This window comes from Pristiophorus japonicus, chromosome 8 (assembly GCF_044704955.1).
Source record: "Pristiophorus japonicus isolate sPriJap1 chromosome 8, sPriJap1.hap1, whole genome shotgun sequence".
In the NCBI taxonomy this organism is placed as follows: domain Eukaryota; kingdom Metazoa; phylum Chordata; class Chondrichthyes; family Pristiophoridae; genus Pristiophorus; species Pristiophorus japonicus.
The window spans coordinates 100,597,791-100,624,392 of NC_091984.1; the positions used below are offsets into that span (position 1 = coordinate 100,597,791).

Consider the following 26,602-nt stretch of genomic DNA (forward strand, 5'->3'; position numbering starts at 1 on the left):
GACAGGGTAGATGCAGAGAGGATGTTTCCCCTCGTCGGGGAGTCTAGAACTCGGGGACATAGTTTCAGAATAAAGGGCCACCCATTTAAAACTGAAATGAAGAGGAATTTCTTCTCTGAGGGTCATGAATCTTTGGAACTCTACCCCAGAGAGCTGTGGAGGCTGGGTCATTGAATATCAGATTTTTGAACGATAAGGGAGTCAAGGATTATGGAGAGCGGATCATGATCTTATTGAATAGCGGAGCAGGCTCGAGAGGCCAAATGGCCTACTCCTGCTCCTATTTCTTATGGTCTCGTGTATTAGTGGAGCAGAGAGAGGAGGAGACTAAGTGTGACCAAGGTGGTACAGAAGGAGCACGAAATAAGATGGACTAGAATGTAGGTAAGGCACATATGGTTGGAGGATGTCAGTGGGGTGGGATGAAAGTATGGAGGTATTTGAAAGTGAGGACAAGGCTGTTCAAATTGATGCATTGGAGCACGGGGAACCAGTGGAGCCTAGAAAATGGACATGGAACTTTGTGAGGATAAGAGCCTTGGAATTCTGAAACACAATTTACTGTTACAACAACATATGTGGTATTTACAATGCTGTGAAAATAGGAATGAGAAGCAGCATTTGAATGTTAATTCATTGGCAAAATGTTTTAAAAATTCTTTCTCTGGTATGGGTGTCGCGAGCAAGGCCAGAGTTTATTGCCCACCCCTGCTTGCCCTTGAGAAAATGGTGGTGAGCCACCTTCTTGAACTGATGCAAAACTGTTTAACCCAGTGACAATGAAAGAATGTTGATATATGTCCAGCTGCACTTATCCAGGAAAGTGGAGAGTATTCCATCACACTCCTGACCTGCATTGCAGGTGGTGGAGAGACTTTGAGGATTTATGTGAATCACTCAATGCAGAATAGCTAGCCTCTGGCCTGCTCGAGTAGCCATGGCATTTATGTGGCTAGACCAATTGAGTCTCTGGTTAATGGTGCCCCACATGATATTGATTGTGGGGGAATCTAGTAATAGTAATGCCATTGAATGTCAAGGGAAGGTGGTTGGTTTCTCTTTTGCTGCAGATGGTCATTGCCTGGCACTTGTGTGGTGCTAATGTCACTTCACTTATCAGCTCCAGCCTGGATGTTGTCCAGGTCTTGCTGCATTCAGGCATGGACTGCTTCATTCTCTGAGGAATTGTGAATGGGCCTGAACGCTGTGTAGTCATCAGTGAATAGCCACACTTAATCTTATGATGCGGGGGAGGTCATTGATGAAGCAGCTGAAGATAGTTGGGCCGAGGACACAACCCTAAGGAACACCTGCAGTGATGTTCTGGGGCTGCGATGATTGACCTTCAACAACCATCTTCCTTTATGCCAGGTATGACACCAGCCACTGGAGAGTTTTCCACCTGATCCCCATTGATTTAAGTTTTACTAGGTGCCAAACACAGTTGAGTGCTGCATTGATGTCAAAAGCAGTCACTCTCCTTGCACCTTTGGAATTCAGCACTTTGTGTCCATGTTTGGAGCAAGGCTGTGATGAGATAGAGCCAAGTGGTCCTGGTGGAACCTAAATTGAGCATTGTTGAGCAGATTATTGGTGAGTACTGCCACTAGAAAGCACTATTTTTGCTCGATTGAGAATAGGCTGATAGGGCAGTAATTGGCCCGGTTGGATTTGTCCTGCTTTTTGTGGATAGAACATACCTGGGCAACTTTGGGTAGATATCAGTGTTGTAGGTGTGCTGGAACAGCTTGGCTAGAGGCACAGCTAGTTCTGGACCACATGGCTTCAGCACTATAGCTGGGGTGCTGTTGGTGCCTGTACCCTTTGCTGTGGCAAGTGCATTCAGCTGTTCAGAAATAAGTTAAGAATCAACCACGTTGGTGTGAGAATGGAGTCACATGTAGGCCAGACCAAGTAAGGACAACAGGTTGCCTTCCCTAAAGGACGTTAGTGAACCGGTTGGATTTTTATGACCACTTGATGGTTACCTTTACCAGCTTTTTATTCCAGATTTATTTTGTTTAAAAAAAAAATTAACTTGAATTCACAAACTGACATTTGAACTTGCATTCTTTAAATAATAGTCCAGGACTCTGGATTACTAGTGCAGTAACATAACCACAACAAGGCCTTAATCATATCATTATTGTTTTCTTGTCCGTATTTAATCGCCTGCATCACTCTAATGATGCCCTTTTTGCCCTGGAGTTCCCCCAAGCTCCTAAGCCATTCTTCTGACACCTTCCAAGTTTTTGATTTCCTCTTGCTTCTGTTGGCTCTGCTCACTTCTTGTACATCTCCCTCTTCTGTATGTGCCCGAGTTTCTCTTCCTGTCAGCTCAATTTGCCTTTGTAAAGAAACCCTTCTGCTCTCAATCTCTGTTTAAAAAAAAAAAAAGTTGTGGGAACACTACTGGGAGGTGGGACTCTTTAATGCCCTAAAATCAATTTATCACTATATGTCAATGACAACATTTTAGATCAGGAGAAAGGCCGAAATCACATTAGCTGAGATTGGCCAATTACATGCTTGACAAATCTTCTAGAATTTTTTGAGGATGTAACTAGTTGGACAAGGGGGAACCAGTGGATATGGTGTCTTTGGACTTTCAAAAGGCTTTTGACAAGGTCTCACACAAAAGATTGGTGTGCAAAATTAAAGCACATGGCATTGGGGGTAATGTACTGACGTGGATAAAGAACTGGTTGGCAGACAGGAAGCAGAGAGTCGGGATAAATGGGTCCTTTTCGGAATGGCAGACCGTGATTAGTGGGGTGCCGCAGGGCTCAGTGCTGGGACCCCAGCTATTTACAATATACATCAATGATTTGGATGAAGGAATTGAGTGTAATATCTCCAAGTTTGCACATGACACTAAGCTGGGTAGCGGTGTGAGCTGTGAAGAGGATGCTAAGAGGCTGCAGGGTGACTTGGACAGGTTAGGTGAGTGGGCAAATACATGGCAGATGCAGTATAATGTGGATAAATGTGAGGTTATCCACTTTGGGGGCAAAAGCTCGAAGGCAGAATATTATCTGAATGGCGGCAGATTAGGAAAAGGGGAGGTGCAACGAGACCTGGGTGTCATGGTACATCAGTCATTGAAAGTTGGCATACAGGTACAGCAGGCAGTGAAGAAGGCAAATGGTATGTTGGCCTTCATAGCAAGGGGATTTGAGAATAGGAGCAGGGAGGTCTTACTGCAGTTGTCCAGGGCCTTGGTGAAGCCTCACCTGGAATATTGTGTACAGTTTTGGTCTCCTAATCTGAGGAAGGACGTTCTTGCTATTGAGTGAGTGCAGCGAAGGTTCACCAGTCTGATTCCCAGGATGGCAGGACTGACATATGAGGAGAGACTGGATCAACTGCGCCTGTATTCACTGGCATTTAGAAGGATGAGAGGAGATCTCATAGAAACATATAAAATTCTGACAGGACTGGACAGGTTAGATGCAGGAAGAATGTTCCCGATGTTTGGGAAGTCCAAAACCAGGGGACACAGTCTAAGGATAAGGGGTAAGCCATTTAGGACTGAGATGAGGAGAAATTTCTTCACTCAGAGAGTTGTTAACCTGTGGAATTCTCTACCGCAGAGAGTTGTTGATGCCAGCTCATTGGATATATTCAAGAGGGAGTTAGATATGGCCCTTGTGGCTAAAGGAATCAGGGGGTATGGAGAGAAAGCAGGAAAGGGGTACTGAGGTGAATGATCAGCCATGATCTTATTGAATGGTGGTGCAGTCTCGAAGGGCGAATAACCTACTCCTGCACCTATTTTCTATGTTTCTATGTTAATGGAGTTGTTTTGTCGAGTTGTAACCTAATTAAGGATCATAAAAGTCAAACAATTAAATATTTAACGATAAGTCTTTTGCTGTCCTCAGCACAGGGTAGATGAGCCTTTCTATTATTTTAAATACTAGGGGCATGAAATTGCCCTGCGCCCCAATTGGGGGCAATAATCTGCTTGAGGCGGTACTTCCTGCACCTGGCACAAAAGTCACACCCCGGCCGCTGAATTGGGCTTACTGCCCCTCAAAGGAAATGGAGCGCACTTTTGTTGGGGCGGGACCAGCGGTGCTAACGGGGAGCGATCGGGCGCTGCGCATTCTGGAAGGCCTCTGATGGCCTCCACTGGACCACCAGGGCTGCAGTTTGGCACCCGAAATGGAGTGCTGGGCTGCACGATGGTGGCCTGGACTACGCTAGGGGGGAACCAAAATAGAGCCGACCTGAGAGTCAGCAAAACAAGCAAGATGGGGTGCTGGCAACTTCTCCTTTAACTTCCGCCCCACAAAGCTGGCGCTGACACCTGCTCGCGGCAGCCTTGCGGGGCATGGGGCAATATCCTCTGTGGGGCGGAAAGAGGTCGGTGCACGCCGCTAAGAGGTTGCTAGCCGCGGGGCATGGCGCTGCCATGACAGCCCTTCTGCAAACTACCGGGTAATTTCCCAGGAGCCAGTAGCATCCCCCGAGGCGTAAAGTGCTTTGTGCCCCGTTAGTGACTCCGGGAGGGTGTGAGGGGGAGGGTCGCTAACGGGTGTCGCAAAAAGGCGCAATTTCGTCCCCTAGGTAAATTTGGATTTTTTTTTTTCCTTCGTAGTTTACTTTGCTAATTGTGTAATGATTTTTACCCTTCTCAATCTTAATGCAGGGATATCTCCTTTTTATGTGATGCCATATATTCCAAATGTCCCATACCGTCGATGCCTCCTGTATCAATAGCCATGGACAAGAGCGCTGTTCGGGCTCAGCTTGAAAAGAAACCTGTCACAGTGAGTAAGTTATAAATATTGAGCGACTGAATGGTTTAGTGGCAATGTTTATTATGTCTTACTTCAAGTTAACAGTGTTTAAATATCTCTGGCACAACGCGACACTGATGTGACTTTATTTCAATTTGGGATTTCTCAAATAAAATTTCTTGATATGAGAAACAAAATTTCTGTTTGAGGCCTTTACTTGTAGTACATATTACCACATAAAAGAGGGGCTGTCACCATCAGGATTTAGTTAAAAGAGAGAATCTTCCCATCTTGAGCTCTTTGAAAGAGGGAGTTCCACCACATGGACACCTTTAAAGAGAGTTACTGGAGTGTTGACACCATCTTTAGAACCATACTAACCATGAGTTGTCACCTTATTTAAAAAAAAATGAAGGGTTTGCTAAAAACATTTCATGAAGATTATGCCCCTTTAAAGAGTGAATGTCATTGTCAAGACTCCTTTTGTAACAATGAAAAAGTAACAAAATGTTCCGTGCTTCTAGATTAATTTTCAAATATTAAAGAAATCCAAAACAGGCTCCCTGGTCTATGCTGAGTTAGCTAATCTAAATAATCTAAATAAAATAGGAGTACTGCAGCATTTCACCTCAGTACTTCAGTGCCAGGGAGGTGAAAATGCCCCAAGATTCCTTTTCCTAATCACTATTAAGTCTGCACTTATAGATACCGAGTAAAGGGCAAGATTAGAGTTTCTGAGTAATGTTTCTTGCAGTTGAATTCATTGTCTAGCCCCAAACATAAATAATGGACACTCACTGGTATGGGAGGAAGCCTGGTGCCCATGGAAGTGCATCCCAGGAAGGAGTCTGTGCTTGGAGGCTTCCTGCGGGCAGATGCCTCTGAACGGCAAAAATTCTACGAACCTACCTGATGATCCTGGATCCGTGGAGACTTGTGCTGCTGGGCCTCTATGCATAGACATGTGTAGAAGCCCACGTATCGCAGGGGCGTATGCGGTTCACAAGCGCCCCTGAGATCACTTGGGCCAGCCCAAGCAATGAAACAATGGGGACCCCCTTTCATGCTTATGGGGATTCTGTCTGTGCGTACGTACAGAAGCCTGAATGGGGATCACATTAAAAAACACATTAACATAACAAATAAAAATTTTACATATTTAAAATTAATTAAACATTTAAAACAAAAATGTAATTTCTTGAAAAATAAATTTAAGGGCTAGAATTTCCAAAAAATCTGCCAGCGCCGGATTGCCACCCAAAAAAGATTTTAAAGCTACCGTGGGTGAAAAATTACACACAAAAAGGAAAAAATTCCACCTGGCGAAAAAAAAATGGACCTTACACCCTGATTCTCGGAGGAAAATGGAATTTTGGGCAGATTGGACGGTTCTTAAACAAAATGGCCGATAATTACTAAAATTTAGACCGAGGTTGCGGGTTGGGCCTAGGAGGGGGAAAACACAAAAAATATTTTTTCAAAAGAACATAAAATATTCTTAGGAGCCTTTTCACCTTAATCACTGTAAAGAATTTTAAAATAATTATTAAAAACCCATTAACTTACCTCTTTTTGCAGGGCTAGTTACCTACTTGCCTACCGCCCAGCTCCCGCTGCTTCTTGTGACTGTTTTTTTTCCTACTCACCTACTGGTCACGGCTGAGTCAAAAATCGGGCAATAGCGGTCTTTGGACGGTGCACACTAACGGTCTGCTCCCCAGCGCTATTTCAAAACTGCCGGCGGAACTCTTTATGGAAATTTTCGCCAACCACCCGGTTTTCGCCCAAACCGGCCAATACCTCTGAGAAACCGGGCAGAGATGCAGTGCATATTCTAGCCCTAAATGTTTTAAAGAGGCTAAAAGTAACCGTACCTTAATGTACAGGTGTTTTACTGTTTTAAGTGATTGAAAAAAAATTTTTTTTATATTCATTTAAACTCTTGCGTTGGTATGCTTGCTTTTACCAGGCATAATAATTTCACAGGTATTTGCTGGGCAGTAGTTGTGCAAATAGCCCAACTCTCCGCCGCGGATGCCCTTTTCCCGGGGATATGGATGATCTGTCAAAATTTTTCTTGACAGATTGTAAGTTCTGGGTTTTCGCGCATACGCTTCGTGCCCGAAATCCCGGAACTTGCGCGGCCCTTACAGGCGTATACTCATCAAGTACGCACATGTGGGGCCACAAAATACAGGCCAGTATTTCATTTTAAACAACCCAAGATGTAGTGATACATTTTTGACCCAATATTTCATAATGAGTATTCCGTTAAATGAGTACACAATTCTTTTTAGTGAATAAGGATGGAATTTCACCCAGCCACTTTAATTAATTTTAATTTAGCATTCTACAATCTTCAATCTATATGTAGGTCAAATCCTTCTACTGTTTGGAATTTATTATATGTTGGTTTGCTCCTGTAGATATTTTTTCTGGAGGCTTCAATTTACAAGGAATGCAGTGAAAGAGTTGTGCCATACGCTCCAAGCTGACCAGCAGCCAAGCTCTTCCACAGGCACATCACTGCCAGTGGGTGTCAAGGTCACAACTTCTCTTAACTTTTGTGCTTTGGGCTCATTCCAAGCTGCAACTGTGGACATTAATAACAAAGCCAAACAGTTGTTCATAGATATATAAAACAAATGATTCATGTGAATAAATAAATTACCTCCTTCCCTGTGGCCAACCGACAGTTGCATGAGAGAATTGTGCAATTTTTCAAAGTGGCAGGGTTCTAAAAAGTCCTAAAGAAAGAAAGGCTTGTTTTTATATAGCACTTTGCATGACCTCAGGATGTTCCAAAAAGCTTTACTATAACAACAACTTGTATTTATATAGTGCCTTTAACGTAGTGAAACACCCCAAGGCGCTTCACGGAGTATGATGAGACAAAGAATTTGACACTGAGCCACACAAAAAGAAATTAGGGCAGGTGACCAAAAGCTAAGAGGTAGGTTTTAAGGAGCGTCTTGAAGGAGGAAATAGAGGCAGAGAGGTTTAGGCAGGGAACTCCAGAGCTTAGGGTCCAGGCAACAGAAGGCACAGCCACCAATAGTTGAATGCCTATAATCAGGGATGCTCAAGAGGGCATAATTAGAGGAGCGCAGATATCTTGGGGATTTTGGGGCTGGAAGAGATAACAGAGATGGGGAGCGGCGGGGGGGGGGGGGGTGGGGGGTGGGCGAGGCCAGGCATGGAGGGATTTGAAAACAAGGATGAGAACTTTGAAATTGAGGAATTGCTTAACTGGGAGCCAATGTAGGTCAGCGAGCACAGGGGTGATAGGTGAATGGGACTTGGGACACGGGCAGCCGCGTTTTGGATCACCTCTAATTTACGTAGGGTAGAATGTGGGAGGCCAGCCAGGAGTGCGCCAGAACAGTCAAGTCCTGAGATAACAAAGGCATGAACAAGGGCCTCAGCAGCGGACGAGCCGATGCAAGCGCGGAGACGTGCAATGCGATGGAGATGGAAATAGGCGGTCTTAGTTATGCTGCGGATATGTGGCCGAAAGCTAATTTTAGGGTCAAATATGACACCAAGGTTGCAAACAGTCTGGTTCAGCCTCAGACAGATGTTGGGGAGAGGGATGGAGTCAGTGGCTAGGGAACGGAGTTTGTGGCGGGCGCCTAAAACACTGGCTTCGGTCTTCCCAATATTCAATTGGAGAAAATTTCTGCTCATCCAGAACTGGATGTCGGACAAGCAGTCTGACAATTTAGAGACCCTGGATGGGTCGAGAGAAGTGAGGTAGAGCTGGGTGTCGTCAGTGTACATTTGGAAACTGACTGTGTTTTTGGATGATGTCGCCAAGGGGCAACATGTAGATGAGAAATAGGAAGCAGCCAAGGACACCAGAGATAACAATGCGGGGGCGGGAAGAGAAGCCGTTGCAGATGATTTTCTGGTTATGATTCGATAGATAAGAATGGAACAAGCCAAGTGCAGTCCCACCCAGCTCAATGACGGTGGAGAGGCGTTGGAGAAGGATCGAGTGGTTAGCTGTGTCAAAGACTGCAGACAAGTCAAGAAGAACGAGGAGGGATAGTTTGCTTTTGTCACAGTCACAAAGGATGTCATGCCAATGAAGTACTTTAAGTGTAGTCACTGTTGTAATGCAGGAAACGTGGCAACCAATTTGTGCACGGCAGGTGCCACAAGCAGTAATGTTATGATGACGAGAGAATCTGTATTTTAGTGATGGTTGAGGGATAAATATTGCCCAGGACATTGGGGAGAATTCTCCTGCTCTTTGAAATAGCGCGATGGGATATTTTGCGTCCAGCTGAGAGGACAAATGGGGCCGTGGTTTAACGTCTGATCTGAAAGATGACACCTCCAACAGTGGGGTTATGCATTGCACCTGTGTGGTCACGTATGCACCCTGCACAATAGGACTATATACATGAATGGGAAAGAATTTCCTTCCGTGAACATGAAACTTGTTTGCAATCGTTGGTACTGCATTATTGTACTTCAGTGTTTTCTTCTGTCGCGATGTCTTCATTTTAAGGCAATCAATCTCTTACCAACATTTGACCGAGAAACTGAAGTCTCAAGGTGGCTTCTGAGCCACTGGAATGTTGAAGCTGTTCTTCAGGTGCCTGGATAGATCTCGGATGTCGTGCAATAAGGATAATTGAAATGTGCTGTTTGTTTCACCCTGCAAATGAAATATTTTTGCTTAAAATTTCTTTAATTTTGTCACAACAGGTTAAGAATTCTACACAACAGGTTAAGAACCAGCTTCAAATTATGTTCCGGCTTAAATTGAAACAGTTGTTACAGATTTAAGTCAGTTTGTCTGTGCCTAATGTCTGAGGGAAGGCCAAAACCATTTAATTCAAATAACAGATAGCTTGGGGATTTATTCAACTATGTGTTTGGTTAGCAGCTCCACTCCACATCCCTGTTAGTGCCTCCATAGGACTGGTGGAACTCATCATAAGTAAGGCTGATTGGTGTGCCTCGAAGGCAGAAAGTTGTGAGGCAAGGATCGTAATGCTATATCATTGGGTTGAGATATGCTTTTATGATTTTTGTGCGCTGTGGTCTCTGAGGACTCGACTGAGTAATTAATGCTTTCAGCTTATAGTGCTTACATTGGGAATCATTATTTCTCTCAACAAAAGCAGTTGGATGTGCCCGAGAGTCTGATACCAGATGAGTACCACATTGTGAAGAACAAGGGTGTCCTGGGATTGGAATACTATGAGGAGTGAGTAACCCTTTAAATCTTTGACATGAAGTGTTGCTTTTTCTTCATTTGTTACATAATATGATTTTTTCTTCTTCATTTGTTACATAATATGATAGACTGAGAGACTCCAGGCCATGGGATTTGATGGGCTATGAGTATGATTGGTTGTTAGGAAATCTGTGACACCAATTTGAGACATCCCCTTTTACTAATTTCATTTCCCTATTAAAAACAATGTACCTGATTTCTGCCTAATACCTCTTCACAATGGCATGGCTGAGAATGGTATGCCTTTGTAATGTATTTGCTTCGTGGGTTCTTTGCTTAAGAATTCATAGCAAGACATTGCTATTAAAGAACTAGTTGGTTTATTAGAAAAAGGTTTAACAATCACAGTGCACATTACCAGTTCATCAACCAGGCTCAAAACCACCTGCCTCATCGTTGATCCCCTGAAACCAACTGGCTGGGGTTTTATTGAGTCTTGTGAACATCATGTGACTGGCTAAGCTGCTCCAAACTCAAAAGCTGTACAACTATTTTGTAGACAACAATAATCAAGTGCCCCCTGGTTAAAGGGGGGCACACTCCAGACACTTTCAAACAAGTGTCCCCTTGTTTTTTTTTGAGGGCACTAAAAACACAAATTATACAAGTGCCCCCTGGCTAAAAGAGGGGCGGGGGGCACTAAAACCGACAAACATAGACAAATGAAGCTTTAAACATTAATGATCATATTAAAATTTGGTTGCCGGGGGTGATGATGCACTCCAGTCCCTCCAGCGCCCACCTCTCGCGGAAGGCCGCGAGCGTACCAGTGGACACCGTGTGCTCCATCTCCAGGGACAACCTGGCTCGGATGTAACCGTGGAAGAGAGGCAGGCAGTTGGGCTGAACGACCCCCTCGACCGCCCGTTGCCTGGACCGGCTGATGGCCCCCTTGGCCATGTCCAGGAGCAGTCCTACGAGGAGGCCTTCCGACCTGCCCGCTCCCCTCCGCACAGGGTGCCCAAAGATCAGGAATGTGGGACTGAAGTGCAACCAGAATTTGAGGAGCAGCCCCTTCAAATAATGGAATAGGGGCTGCAACCTCGCATATTCAACAAAGACATGGAACACGGACTCTTCCAGACCGCAGAAATTGCAGGCGGCCTGGGAGCCTGTGAACCAACTTAAAAACTTATTGCACGGGACTGCTCAGTGCAACACCCTCCAGGCCATGTCCCCAATAAATAAGGGGAGGACTCCCGCGTAGAGAGCACTCCATTGGGGACCCCTGCCTCCTCCGGATGGCATGATGGTGCGCCATGGCGTGTCCAGACGGCAGACGAAGATGGCAACGTGGAGAGTGTGCAAGAGCAGCCCCTACATGAATCCCCTCCGTGCAGAACTGAAAGGCACGGAGGGGATTTCCCGGAGGAGGCTCAAGTGTGAGGTGCCGGCTCCCGAGGCTGGTTTCGGTGAGGAATTCCCTCCAGACGGGGGTCAGTTCAGACGGGATCTCCCCACGTGCTTGGGCCTCCTTGACACACCTAACGGAGTCAGGACCCAGCGCTGTTTTTAGCGACTCGATGGCATTGGTCGCGCGCCGGATGTCGGCCCAGGATAGGCGCCATGCCAGCACGTCTGGTGCCATCCAACCCGCTCTTCTGCCATCGAGCAGGTCCCTGACCCTGGTCACTTCACCAGCCACAGCCCTCTCGTCTGCTGGCCACCTAAAACCGTGGTCGTGGAGGTACGGATTCCTGAGTAGTGGCTCCCAAAGGACAGCCGCCACTCCAGACGGGGGAGAACTGCATTTGGTGGCGACTCTGTTCCAGACCCTGATGAGTTCCTGGTAAAAAGACAGGCAGCCCCCGCATGGCGGTCCTGACGTCCCTCAGGCTCACACAGGAGCTGCGTGTCGTAATTAAGGCTGTACTGCTGGCGGAAGAAATGCGTCGCCAGTACACGCCATCTAGGAGGGGGCTTGACATACAGGTTTTTCTACAGCTCTGAAGACGGAAAGTCGCATGCTGGGTACTAACGCACACCAACGTCTGACCACCCTCCTTTAGCGGGAGACTCAGAACCGTAGCAGAGACCCAGTGCTTCCTGTTGTTCCAGAAGAAGTCGACCAGCTTCTTCTGTATCTTGGCGACAAACGCCAGGGGAGGGATCAAAGTGACCAACCGGTACCACAGCATAGCGGCCACCAGCTGGTTTATGACTAGTGCTCGACCCCTGTAGGACAGCACTCGGAGCAGTCCTGTCCAGCGCCCTAGGCGAGCGGCGACCTTGGCCTCCAGCTCTTGCCAGTTCGCCGGCCAGACTTCCTCATCGGGGCTAAGGTAGACTTCCAGATAGAGGAGATGGGCCATGCTCCAGGCAAAAGGCCTGAACTCCTCCGGCAGGGAGTCTACCCGCCACTGACCCACCAGGAGTCCGGAACATTTCTCCCAGTTGATCCTGGCGGAGGATCCGGCTGAGTAAATATCCTGGCACTCATGCATCCTCTGCAGGTCAACGGGATCCTTGACCATGAGGAGCATGTCATCAGCGTAAGCCGAGAGGACGACCTCCACGCCCGGCCCTTGCAGAGCCAGTCCCGTCACCCCCCTCTGCAGGAGGTGCAGGAAAGGCTCCACACAGATAGCATATAACTGGCCGGACATGGGGCATCCCTGGCGAAGAGGTGCTGTCAAAGACCCGTTAACCTTAATCAGACACTCCGCGGTGGTGTACAAAAGTCTGATCCGAGCTACGTCCCGAACCCGAAAGCGTGCAGAGTTCCAAACAGATACTCGTGATCCACCCTGTCAAACGCCTTCTCCTGGTCTAGGGAAAGGAAGCCGACCGACAGACCAGCCCTCTGGGAATGGTGGACCAGGTCCTGGACTAGATGGATGTCGTGGATTGTCTGGCCTGGGACCATGTAGGACTGGTCGGGGTGGATCATGTGGTCCAACATGGCGCCAAGGCGAGCAGACGTCACCCTGGCAAAAATTTTGTAATCCGTGCTGAGGAGGGAGACCGGGCGCCAGTTCTTTAGTAGGCGGAGATCGCCTTTCTTAGGCAGCAGGATGATGACTGCCCTGCGCCAAGAGAGGGGCATCTCCCCGGTCGGCAGACTTTCCCCTAGGACCCGCACGTAGTCGCCCCCCAGGACGTCCCAGAACGCCCAATCAAACTCCATGGTCAGCCCGTCCAGCCCCGGGGACTTTCCCCTCGAGAGCTGGTCGAGGGCATCGGTCAGCTCCGCCAAGCTTAGTGGAGCGACAAGATTTTCGGCACCCTGCAGGCCGACCTTCGGCAAGTTTCCCACAAATCTCGACATGCTTCCTCGCTGGACGGATTCGGAGAGAACAGAGCCCCGTAGTAGTCTCGGGCCCTGTTGCTGATGTCCTCCGGATCAGAGACCAGAAATCCGTCATCGGCCAGCAGCGTCAAGAGTTGCTTATGGACCCCCTGTCTTTTTTCCATCGAGTAGAAGAAGGGGGATCCGAAGTCCAGGTCCCGGAGGAACCAGATCCGCAACCTCACGAATGCGCCTCGGGACCCGACGAGCTGCAGGTCCTTCAGCATGGCCGCCTTCGCTTCGTACACCGTCCGCAGGCCCGGGTCCTAGACGACTTGACCGAGACGGGATTCCAGGTCGAGCATCTCCTTCTCCAGGCGCCCCACCCTGGCCTCCCGTCTCTTAGTCGACCTCTTCGTGTACTCTTGATAGAAGAGATGGATGTGAGCCTTGTCCACGTCCCACCAGAACCTCAAAGAGGGGAAGCCCCACTGCTTCCTTCTCCAGTCGGACCAGAATCGACGGAACGAATCCTGGAACCACTCGTCTTCCAGCAGCAGGTTGTTAAAATGCCAGTACGCGGACCCCACCCGCGCGCGGAGTGAAGCAAGCTCCGCCCACACCAGGTGGCGGTCCGAGCATGATGCCGGCTGTATGGAAGCCATCGGAACGTAGGAGACATATGCCCAAGACACGTAAAGACGGTCGATTCTGGACCATCCTCTTCCAGGTCTCACCCAAGTAAAGGCGCTGGAGTCGGAATAGAGATTTCACCAGACGTCTACCAAGTCGAAGGACCCGACCAGGTCCCTCAACTTCTCTATCGCCGTCATGCTCTGCAGGGCTTACCGGAGTGGTCCCTTGCCATGAGGGTGCAGTTAAAATCCCCCCAGAGGACTAATGCAGTCACCGACGTCGACGAAGCCTAGAAAAGCGTACACTTCTTCGAAAAAGTGCACTTGCTACGGGCCGGGCTGGGGGGCGTACACGTTCGCTAAATAGAGCTGCACGCTCCCCAGACGAACCGTGACATGGAGCAAGCAGCCTGGCACAGGCTCCTCGACCCCCAAGATCTCCGGCTGAAAATGTGGGGCCAGCAAGATAGCCACCCCACAAGAAGTGGCAGTGAGGTGGCTCATGCGGACCTCTCCTTGCCATTCCAGGAGCCACGAGGCCTCGTCTCCTGGAACGGTGTGGGTTTCTTGCAGAAAGCACACCGCACATTTTCCCTCCCGTAGGAGCGAAAAATTGTTAAATCTATGGTGTGCCTCTCTGCTGCCATTGATGTTGAGGTTGGCTATGGTTATCTTCATGACAAGAGCACAGTGCAAACTCTAACTTAAACTACTGTGGGGGAGGAGCAGAGTCGTTTGATGACCTCGACTCCCTCAGCAACCCAGCAAGGAATGTTTTGAGCCGGCGCAGCTCAAGGCTTTCTTGTTTTGATAAGGTCCCGTCCGCACCTATGGTTTTGACGGCGGCGGGGACAGACCTGATGAGCAGTGCCAGCTCGGACCATTTGTCCAGGGCCGGATGGGCTCTATTGCGGCAACCCTGGCATTCCGCCAAAAAGTCCCGGAATTTCTTGGCAGGAATGAGGGGGGACTCCGCGGGGGGCATGAGGAGATCCATCGCCGTCATGATCTGCGGGGCACCGGAGCGGTCCCTCGCCTCGAGGGTGCAGTTAAAATCCCTCCTCGAGGACAATGCAGTCGCCAACATCGACGGAGCCTAAAAGAGTGGACACTTCTTCAAAGAAACGCACTCACTGCCAAGGAACTCCGGGACTTTTTGGCGGAATGCCAGGGTCGCCGCAATAGAGCCCATCTTGCGATGGACTCTAAATCCCCTCCCATGCCCACCACCGAGTCCCCCTCCTCCCTAGGTTCAACTCGCAGTGGTAAACAGTTTAAAAAAAAATGTCCGGATTTCGGAACATTTTCCAGATTCCGGATGATCCCTCCACGGATCAGCGCGACACCCGGATTTTGGAACATTCCGAATTTTGGAACTCTGATTTCGGACGCTCAACCTGTCTAAACTACAAATTAACAGCAGTTTGTAGGAAGTATGGTTTGAAATAAGGCTACAGCACTGTAGCCCTGATACTTTAACCTTGGAGCATGAGGTCACATTCACCCCTCTAATGCGTAATGTTATTTCTGAAGAATTCACCAGAGTACCTACTGAACTGTGCCTAATCTTTCTTGTAGTAAGTACACAACCCTGCTGCAGGACCATGAGAAGAACCTGAGGCTATTTCCATCCATGTGAGTAGTTGCATTTACTGACTCCTTGAATAAATCAATGTGTTTAATGAAACTCTTACAAAGATATGGAGCCTGTTTTTAAAGCCTCTGAATTTCACTGTAGTTTGGAAACACATTTGTTTTACTTCTTTCTTCTAACAACTATTGCAATTTCATTGTCTGCCACAATGTTTTTTTACACTAATTACATTTTATGTTTTTTTTGGTCTTTTCCTATCTCACCTGACTCTCTTTCTGCAGTACAATGCCAGAGGTCCTGGCAGCTTTCTGATAATTCACCATTTTCTTTGTTTTGGTCAAGTTTCTCCCCCTATCCTCCTGTCTTGAAGGTTTTGACTTATTGTTGGTCCCAGTGTCCCACAGTACTTTAACCAAGTGGCCATTCTTATGTGTGAGCCTAGATGTGTTGGCAGACTATTTGTGTGGAACATTAGAACTGAGCTCAATTTTGTCCCCACTTTCTACAGACCAAAATAACAATTTATACATTAAATATTTGGGTATAACCTGCCTTGGAGTGAAAAATTATTGCTTTTTACAGTTAAGGTGACCATACTATAGTGGAGTTAAAAGTTAGGCTGAGGAGGAAAAAGAGACTGAGCACAATAAAAACATTCAACTTGAGAAAAGCTGATTTTGAGGGTGTGAGGAATAAGCGAAGGTAACTGAATAGGACAGCATTGTTATGAGTTTGTACAAGGCACTGGGACAGCCAGACTTGGAGTACCATGTACAATTATTGTCTTGTACTACAACAATGGCATTTAGACATTGGAGGCAGTGTTGAAAAAGGTAATGAAACTGCTAACTAGCTTAAGGCATCTGAGATGTGAGGAGAGGTTGAGGAACCTAGGCTTATTTACTCTGGTGAAGGGAAGGCTCAGGGTAATATTATTTAAGTATTTAAGTTTCTTAATATATTGGATGGACTGCCCAGGCAGGTTAGTATGTAAAAAAAAATTAAGGGAGAACTGGACAGATATTGGAAAGAGCAAATGATTGAGAAGTAGTAGATTTTGGGACTGGCTAGATGGACTTTCTGACCTCGTACTTTCCTATGTTCCTAAGATAGGCACCTGAAATGGAATGGGACCTTGTCATACAATCCAAGATTTCTCTGACTGATGGCAAATACTACACTGACTAAGTGTAGTTAAAAACCTAAGGCTTAAGCTTAAAACTACAAATCAAGTTTATTAAGAAGTAGGATTTTTTAAAAGTAGATTTTAGCTAGATTACTATAAATCCCATAACTCAGTGTCTCTTTCAAAGCAATAAAAATCAACTATACTTTAGCTGTTCACGATAGTACTTGGTGAAATGCTTATGAGAAAAGCAGCCCGAGCCTTGTGTTGACGTCTGCCCATAAATTGTTCCAGCAAGAGGAGTACTGGCGAACGAATAAAAGATTGTCATACCTCTACCCAGTTTCAAACAGCTTCTGGCTACAGGGATTGTCGATTAGACTTCAAAGGTACTGTTGCCTTGGTAGCCTGTCTTAAGCCTTTAATTTATTCACAAGAAAAAAACAGAGCTGTGAGTCTGATAACCAGAGCCCCCTGTTGAGTAAACCTTCACAATTGTTGGCTCTTTGAGGACCTGGATCTGGACTTTCTGGTCCTTTGCACTCCGGGTTTCGCCCCGGAGCAGTGTGAAAGGTGGCGGTGAGGTCTCCTGCACCCCGTCGCGATCCTTTGATCGGGTTTTGCGCGGCACTGAGCAGCATCATTGGGAAGAGCTGCGCTGGGTGTGCAACGCCCCTGGTTGCGACACTGGCACAAGTTTTGACTCTTGTCTGATCCGTCTGCCCAGAAGTGCTCCCACAATGATTGCCTGGGAAATCAGAGAGGTCCAGCCATGCCGGTGGTGCAGAGGAAGGTAATGTGCTATAAAGGTAAGTGCGAATATATTTTGTTAATTTTTGTGTGATTTGTGTTGCGGTGGCGTGGGCAATATTTTAGGAATGTTTTGCTGTTTTTTAAAAGTTTTTTTCCCCCCCGCACCCCTGCATCTCTCGGAGCGCTCACGGTCTGGTTCTTCAGCTTGGGAGTTTCCCATCCTTACGCCATGAGACGTGTAGAACGCCTCCCTTAGCGCTGTGCTCCCTGATGCAGGGCTCAGATGCCCAAACTTACATACTAAAGCGTTAACTATTCCCAGCCGGTAACTTTAACGCCCCGTTTCCGTTTTTGCCCCTAAAACAGAAAAAAACTAAAATCCAGCCCCTGGTACTTTAGCATAATAAATAGACTGTAAATACAGGTCACTGCAACCATATTTATATTAATGTTAATTATGTTCATATCTATATTAATTGTTTCGGTCCTCTTTATGGTCGGTGGTCTTCTCTCACTTCTACAATGATGGAATGAGTGCTTCCATTTCCATAGCTAGTCCCAGTTTTCCACATATTGGCGCTGAAACAGGGTTATGGGTTGGAACCCTGGAGGGAATAACATACTTAAATATATTTAGCATGAATGCGTGTGCTTGCTCTCTGCTTCCCTGGCTTCTTCTTGCTAAGTTATTGCGTACACTCTGCATCTCGTGCAGTCAGCAAGCTTAAGACCAGTGTATCTAATAATGTATGCCACATTTATCTCATTGGTACATGTGCTGCCGGCACACAGCATTGCAAAATTGAAGGCAATATGTTATCATCCAAGTACACTGTGCTACTCTATTGGCAGACAAAACCAGTTTATCCCTCCAATTTTCTGTGTCCTTATGCTGGATTATGGTTCTTTGGATTGCGATAATGTCTAGCACTTTGTCCAAATGGCCATTTTATGTGCACACCTAGAGGGTGAGTGTTGGCAGGCCATTCAATCAATAGTTGCTATCACAACTGAGTCAAATCTCTCACTCGATATACACAAACACAAACTTGCCAGTTTTCTGAGAATCGGGAGCAGGATCCCTTGCTAATTTTCCCCTTTTCTTCCTACCCTGAGGAAAATTGTAGTGTCCTTATTGCTATCCCAGTTGACATCAAAAGCCAACCTCAGTAAGTTTGGAGGATTACACTCAAGCAACCAGAAATGGCAGTCTGTTGAATTATTAATTTCCCATTGTTGGTCTGATGTGGATATGCTGTCAAATATATTCATTCAAAAATACCTGTTGGGGTTCATGATCAATGTTGGATCAGAGAAATTATATAATATAAAATTTGTTGAACTTGCAATCAGCCCTCAACCAATTTTCTACCCTGTCCCTTACTGGAAGTTGATGATCATAGCCGTATTGTCTCAGCATTGTTAGAAACTGGTGAGATTTTCTCCTTCAGCGATCCTGGAAAATACAGGGATGTCTATTGGAAAATTGCCCAACGCCAACCCAGAGGGGAGAAATCTTGATCAAAGAATAAGAGATGACTGAATTACATGGTAGTAATTAATCTCAAGGTTTTGCTGATGTTCAGAAACTTTGCAAGCTTCATTCTCGTGGATTGCATTATCATAAGAATCACTCAATTGATTCTTACTTCCTTGTAATTCACTCCAACTTCTTTATTGTTCTGTATTTTGGGGAAAGGAGTTTGATAAAGAAGAATGCTTGGTATTCTCTGTACCTCAGTTGGAAATCTTTGATTGTGACACTGGATGGCAATGACTGGGAAACTATTGCATTTGCCATCACTGACATCTTTCACCCTGATGAGCAAAAAAGTCACCACTCAATAAAACTAAACTGATGTTCCTATATAATTATGTAATTTGGTTATTGTATCTATATTGCCAGGAAACCCAGTGGCAGAGTCGAGGCCATTCAGCTGTCTCAAGTGATGGATACAATGCTGGAAAAAGTTGGGGTTAATGATGACGACAAACAGGAATTAAAAGGAGAAACTCAGGTACTGTGAGAACAATTTAGAAACAGTAGTTGTATAACTGACACAAGCAGTAGAAACATCCCATGGGAAATGTCATTACTTTTTCTATGAGATTAAATACCAGTAAAGATTTGGATACTACCCTGCTAAAGCTAGATTAAGTAGAACAATCTAAACTTTACGATAACTTGTGTGTATACCAAATGTTACATCTTGAGTTGTGAGATAAGATCTAAAAAAACACACGCACACACACGATATGAGAGTGGTTGATGATCCCTTTAAATATCCAGCGTTGAGCATGAAAATGTCAGCGCTGGCATCAAATCAGCATTGCACGCTGGTTGAGGTCACGATCTGCCTATTCTACATACTTCTCGTATATGCTCCTAGCACACTCTTAGCGCCCATGCAATAGGCGCTATGCAATCAGTTTTCTAGGCCATTCTCTCGCCCACTCATTCACACACACATCACTGAATTCTTCCCCTTTGTATTTTAAAGTCTCTTGAACACTCTTAGTTCAAATTAACTCTCTTTATTTGGGAGATCTCAGACAGCCATGTGCAAATTAAAATAGAGTTCCTCATCAGACCAGCAGGTTTCTTAAATACAGATCCAGGGCTCTAGACCTCCTAGCTAGAGGGCGCTATACATTATATCGTTGCACCTTTCCTTTCATAAACAAAATTAATTAAAGTGAGCTTCAATATAAACTGGGAGATAAAGGGAGCGCGAGCAGGAGCCGGGACACAAACACCGCAAGAGCAGCAGCCGATTGGAGCGGTAGATAAAGGGAGCGTGAGCAGGAGCCGGGACACACACACCGCGAGAGCAGCAGCCGATCGGAGCGGGAGTTAAAGGGAGCGCGAGCAGGAGCCGGGACACACACACCGCGAGAGCAACAGCTGATCGGAGCGGGAGATAAAGGGAGCCAGCCCAACCAGCACCAACTGACCTGGGAGGATAAGAAATAAAAAGATTCAAAGTATGACATTACAGGAAAGCAGGGAAGTGATTGGTTGGTCAGTATTTCTCTCTTTTTCTTGGGCATTGGTTTAAATTAAGAGCTAAACTTTCAAAACATGAAAACTTTTTCTTTTTCTTTTCTTATCAGTAGGTAACCTTTGGCATTGTTGCCAAATTACGTAATTTAAGGGTTATGCCATAGCAGGCGAGCCCAGACCCGTGTCATGCTGCTCCTGTGCTATGTGGGAAATCAAGGATGCTCCCAGTGTCCCTGACTACTATGTGTTCAGGAAGTGTGTCCAGCTGCAGCTCCTGACAGACCGCATTGTTGCACATGGACTCACTCTGGAGCATCCGCGATGCTGAGGATGTCGTGACTAGCACGTTTAGTGAGTTGGTCACACTGCAGGTAAAGGTTACACAGACAGATAGGGAATGGGTGACCATCAGGCAGAGCAGTGGAAGAAAAGTATTGTAGGGGTCCCCTGCAGTCATCTCCCTCCAAAACAGATACACCGTTTTGTGTACTGTTGGGGGAGATGACTCATCAGGGGAAGGCAGCAGCAGCCAATTCATGGCACCATGGGTGGCTCTGCTGCACAGGAGGGCAGGAAAAAGAGTAGGAGAGCTATAGTGGTAGGGGATCCTATTGTAAAGGGAATAGATAGGCGTTTCTGCAGCTGCAAACGAGACTCCAGGATGGTATGTTGCCTCCCTGGTGCCAGGGTCAAGGATGTCTCGGAGCGGCTGCAGCGAATTCTGGAGGGGGAGGGGGCCAGCCAACTGTCGTGGTGCATATAGGTACCAATGATATAGGTAAAAAACGGGATGAGGTCCTACAAGTTGAATTTAGGGAGCTAGGAGTTAAATTAAAAAGTAGGACGTCAAAGGTAGTAATCTCAGGATTGCTACCAGTGCCACGTGCGAGTCAGAGTAGGAATTGCAGGATAGAAATATAGAAAATAGGTGCAGGAGTAGGCCATTCGGCCCTTCGAGCCTGCACCGCCATTCAATGAGTTCATGGCTGAACATGCAACTTCAGTACCCCATTCCTGCTTTCTCGCCATACCCCTTGATCCCTCTAGTAGTAAGGACTACATCTATAGACATCTATAGGATAGTTCAGATGAATATGTGGCTTGAGGAATGGCGCAAGAGGGAGGGATTCAAATTCCTGGGGCATTGGAACCGGTTCTGGGGGAGGTGGGTACCAGTACAAACCGGACGGTCTGCATCTGGGCAGGACCGGAACTGATGTCCGAGGAGGAGTGTTTGCTAGTGCTGTTGGGGAGGGGTTAAATTAATATGGCAGGGAGATGGGAACCTATGCAGGGAGACAGAGGGAAATAAAATGGAGGCAGAAGCAAAAGATAGAAAGGAGTAAAGCAAGAGTGGAGGGCAGAGAAATCAAGGGAAAAATCAACAAGGGCCACAATACAACCTAATTCTAAAAGGACAAAGAGTGTTAAAAAAAACAAGCCTGAAGGCTCTGAGTCTCAATGCGAGGAGCATTCGTAATAAGGTGGACGAATTAACTGCGCAGATAGCTGTTAACGGATATGATGTAATTGGGATTACGAAGACATGGCTCCAGGGTAACCAAGGCTGGGAACTCAACATCCAGGGGTATTAAAGGAGAGACAGGAAGGAAAAGGAGGTGGGGTAGCATTAATGGTTAAAGAGGAGGTTAATGCAATAGTTAGGAAGGACATTAGCTTGGATGATGTGGAATCTATATGGGTAGAGCTGCGAAACCAAAGGGCTGAAAACGTTAGTAGGAGTTGTGTACAGACCATCAAACAATAGTAGGGAGGTTGGGGATGGCATCAAACAGGAAATTAGGGATGCATGCAATAAGGGTACAGCAGTTATCATGGGTGACTTTAACCTACATGTTGATTGGGCTAACCAAACTGGTAGCAATACTGTGGAGGAGGATTTCGTGGCGTGTATAAGGGATGGTTTTCTCGACCAATATGTCGAGGAACCAACTAGAGAGCTGGCCATCCTAGACTGGGTCTATGTAACGAGAGAGGATTAATTAGCAGTCTGGTCGTGCATGGCCCCTTGGGGAAGAGTGACCATAATATGGTAGAATTCTTCATTAAGATGGAGAGCGACACAGTTAATTCAGAGACTAGGGTCCTGAACTTAAAGAAAGGAAGGAACGAAAGGAAACTTCGATGTTATGAGACGTGATTTGGCTAGGATAGACTGGCGAATGATATTTAAAGGGTTGATGGTGGATAGGCAATGACAGACATTTAAAGATCACATGGATGAATTATAACTATTGTACATCCCTGTCTGGTGTAAAAATAAAACAGGAAAGGTGGCTCAACCGTGGCTAACAAGGGAAATTAGGGATAGTGTTAAATCCAAGGAAGAGGCATATAAATTGGCCAGAAAAAGCAGCAAACCTGAGGACTGGGAGAAAGTTAGAATTCAGCAGAGGAGGACAAAGGGTTTAATTATGATGGGGAAAATAGAGTATGAGTATGAGAGGAAGCTTGCCGGGAACATAAAAACTGACTGCAAAAGCTTCTATAGAAATGTGAAGAGAAAAAGATTAGTGAAGACTAATGTAGGTCCCTTGCAGTCAGAATCAGGTGAATTCATAATGGGGAACAAGGAAACGGTAGACCAATTGAATAAATACTTTGGTTCTGTCTTCACTAAGGAAGACACGAATAACCTCCCGAAAATACTAGGTGACCGAGGGTCTAGCGGGAAGGAGGAACTGAGGGAAATCCTTATTAGTCAGGAAATGGTGTTAGGGAAACTGATGAGACTGAAGGCCGATAAATCCCCAGGCCTGATAGTCTGCATCCCAGAGTATTTAAGGAAGTGGCCTTAGAAATAGTAGATGCATTGGTGGTCATTTTCCAAAATTCCATGGATTCTGGGATCAGTACCTATGGATTGGAGGGTAGCTAATGTAACTCCACTTTTTAAAAAAGGAGGGAGAGAGAAAATAGGGAATTATAGACCGATTAGGTGAGGAAAATGCTGGAATCAATTATTAAAGATGTAATCGCAGCGCATTTGGAAAGCAGTGACAGGATCGGCCCAAGTCAGCATGGATTTATGAAAGGGAAATCATGCTTGACAAATTTTCTAGAATTTTTTGAGGATGCAACTAGTAGAGTGGATAAGGGAGAACCAGTGGATGTGGTGTATTTAGACTTTCAAAAGGCTTTTGACAAGATTAGTGTACAAAATTAAGGCACATGGTATTGGGGGTAATGTATTGACGTGGATAGAGAACTGGTTGGCAGACCAAAGAGTGGGAATAAACGGGTCCTTTTCAGAACGGCAGGCAGTGACTAGTGGGGTGCCGCAAGGTTCAGTGCAATACATTAATGATTTAGATGAAGGAATTGAATGTAATATCTCCAAATTTGCAGATGACATTAAGCTGGGTGGCAGTGTGAGCTGCGAGGAGGATCCTAAGAGGCTACAGGGTGACTTGGACAGGTTAGGTGAATGTGCAATTCAGTATAATGTAGATAAATGTGAGGTTATCCACTTTGGTGGCAGGAACAGGAAGGCAGATTATTATCTGAATGGTGACAGATTAGTAAAAGGGGAGGTGCAATGAGATCTGGGTGTCATGGTACATCAGTCACTGAAGGTAGGGATGCAGGTACAGCAGGCAGTAAAGAAAGCAAATGGCATGCTGGCTTTCATAGCGAGAGGATTTGAGTATAGGAGCAGGAAGGTCTTACTGCAGTTGTACAGGGTCTTGGTGAGACCACACCTTGAGTATTGTGTGCAGTTTTTGTCATGTATGTAACCTTCATGTAACTGTAACCTTCATGTAACAACACTGTACACTGTATACACCTAAGAAATGCACACCTTGACCACAGGGAGTGAACTTGTGGGAGACACTCTTCACCTGGTCATCCAGGTATATAAAGGGAGGTCCCACGCAGGGTCAGCACTCCTTGGTCCTGTGAATAAAGGTACAAGTCACAGAGTGACCTTGTCTCCAGAATGTGCCTTGTGTTGATTTGCAATAGAGTGTAAGGACACAACATTTGGCAACGAGAAACGGGAATTAACAACTCACAAGAATGGCCACCGGTAGCACAGAGGAACGGTACTGTATTGGTGAGGACTGGGACGATTTCGTTGAGAGGCTCCAGCAGAGCTTTGTCACGAAGGACTGGCTGGGAGATGCAGCGGCTGACAAGCGAAGGGCGCATCTACTGACCAGCTGTGGACCTAAGACGTACGCGCTGATGAAAGACCTCGCACCCGAGAAGCCGGCGGACAAGACCTTTGAGGAGCTCAGCAAACTAATCGGTGAGCACCTCAAACCGGCGAGCAGTATACACATGACCCGACACTGTTTCTATACGCACCGACGTCGGGAAGGGTAGAGCATACCGGACTTTGTTGCGGACCTTCGGTGCTTGGCCAGCCTCTAAGTTCACAGACGGCTGCAGGAGGGAGATGTTGTGGGATTTCTTCATTGAGGTCATTGGTCATGTCGGGATTTTTAGGAAGCTAATTGAGACCAAGGACTTGACCTTGGAAGCAGCGGCGTTGATGGCTCAAACCTTCATGGTGGGGGAGGAGGAAACCAAGATCATATACGCGTGCAACTCTGCTCCCAACGTGGCGATGGAGCAGGGAGTTAACATGGTAAACACGACTCAGAACCCCGCAGGCAGACAAGGGCAATTCGACACCAACCAGGCAGTAACAGACTCTCGGGTGGGTCCTCAACAGAGACAATGGCAGGTTGAACGGACATTTACACCATCACAAGGGACAATACATCCCGGGATGGGGCCATTGACACCCACTAACTGAGTGCTCAAGAGTAACCAAAGAGACAATCAAAGAGGAATGCCTGGTAACAGTTCTTTTGTTCACAACAATCTCAGCTCATGCTGGAGGTGCGGGGGCAGACATGCTGCGAAAACCTGCAGGTTTCAACAATTTATCTGCAGACATTGTAACTTCAGTGGACATTTGGCCAGAATGCGCAGAAAGTCTGCAGCAAGGCTGGTTTACGAAGCGGATGAACCACAAGAAGGGTCTGCAAGGCAGGTTTATGCTTGGGACACAGCAATGGACGCTGAAGTTCAGCGGGTTCAGGTGGCAAACATCCACAGCTCATACACAAAGACTCCACCTATGATGATGAGAGTACTTTTAAACGGCATCCCGGTACGCATGGAGCTGGACACAGGAGCCAGCCAGTCACTTATGAGTGTCCAACAATTCGAGAAACTATGGCCACTCAGAGCTAGCAGACCCAAACTAGAACGCATTGACATGCAATTATGGACGTACACCAAAGAGATCATCCCAGTGCTAGGCAGTGCAATGTTATGTGGTCACACATAATGCCACTCTGGATTGTCCCGGGAAATGGTCCCGCGCTTTTGGGGAGAAGCTGGCTCGCCGAGATGAACTGGAAATGGGGGGGATGTGCACGCCATTTCATCTGTGGAGCGAAGTTCATACTCACAGGTCTTACAAAAGTTTGCGTCACTATTTCAACCTGGTGTCGGTACTTTTAAAGGTACCAAAGTAGTGATACGTATCACCCCTGTTAAGCCCTGACTCCAATGTACTGACTTACACGAGACACATGCTGATTGTCACGGTCACTCAGGACTTGCACCTTTAATTCCAGCTTTCCAGTGCTGCACTTGCCTGAGACCTCCCTTTTATATACCTCAGTGGAACAGGTATGGAGTGTCTCCTGCAAGTGCACCCCTGGTGGTAAGGTATGCTTATTGTTACAGGTCATATCCAGTTACAGTCATGTATAGCATGGTAAGATACAGTTATATACAGTAATGTGAGATACATGACATCACCCTCCCCAAAGGTCTTATTGCCTTTATAGATTCAGTCTTTCAGGTGGTCTGCGCTCTCGTGTGGAGCGTCTTAGTTGTGGTTCAGTTGTTTGCCTTTGTGCTTGTTTTTCGTTCGGTGTGATTGCTGGTATCTCGCCTGGGCTGTCTGTTTCGTTCGGTGTAATTGCTGGTATCTCGCCTGGGCTATCTGTTGAGACTGCCCTTTTCTCAGGTTGTTCCATCTGTCTGTCCACCAGGTGTGGTGTGAGTTCCACATTGTAGTCTGCCTCTGGTTCTTCAGTGTTATCAGTAAATCTACTTTTTACTTAGTCTACATGGCTCCGGCAGGTTTGGCCATTGTCCATTTGTACAACCAGTAGCCTGTTTCCCTCTTTGTCTATTACTGTCCCTGCAAGCCATTTGGGACCCCGGCCATAGTTTAGCACAAACACTTTGTCCCCTATCTCATTCCACCTCCCCC

General features: G+C 46.5%; 1 protein-coding gene across 1 annotated transcript in view; it reads left to right on the forward strand.

Annotated features, from left to right (window-relative positions):
- The window catches only part of axdnd1 (axonemal dynein light chain domain containing 1), a gene marked incomplete at its 5' end in the record, with an annotated part of 368,202 nt that overhangs the window by 29,147 nt on the left and 312,453 nt on the right, over positions 1-26,602 (forward strand). Inside the window, 4 exons of the mRNA XM_070887184.1 lie at positions 4,655-4,775; positions 9,881-9,966; positions 15,439-15,495; positions 19,240-19,351. Of these exons, the coding sequence (XP_070743285.1) occupies positions 4,655-4,775; positions 9,881-9,966; positions 15,439-15,495; positions 19,240-19,351 (376 nt within the window). The remainder of the gene's footprint in view (positions 1-4,654; positions 4,776-9,880; positions 9,967-15,438; positions 15,496-19,239; positions 19,352-26,602) is intronic.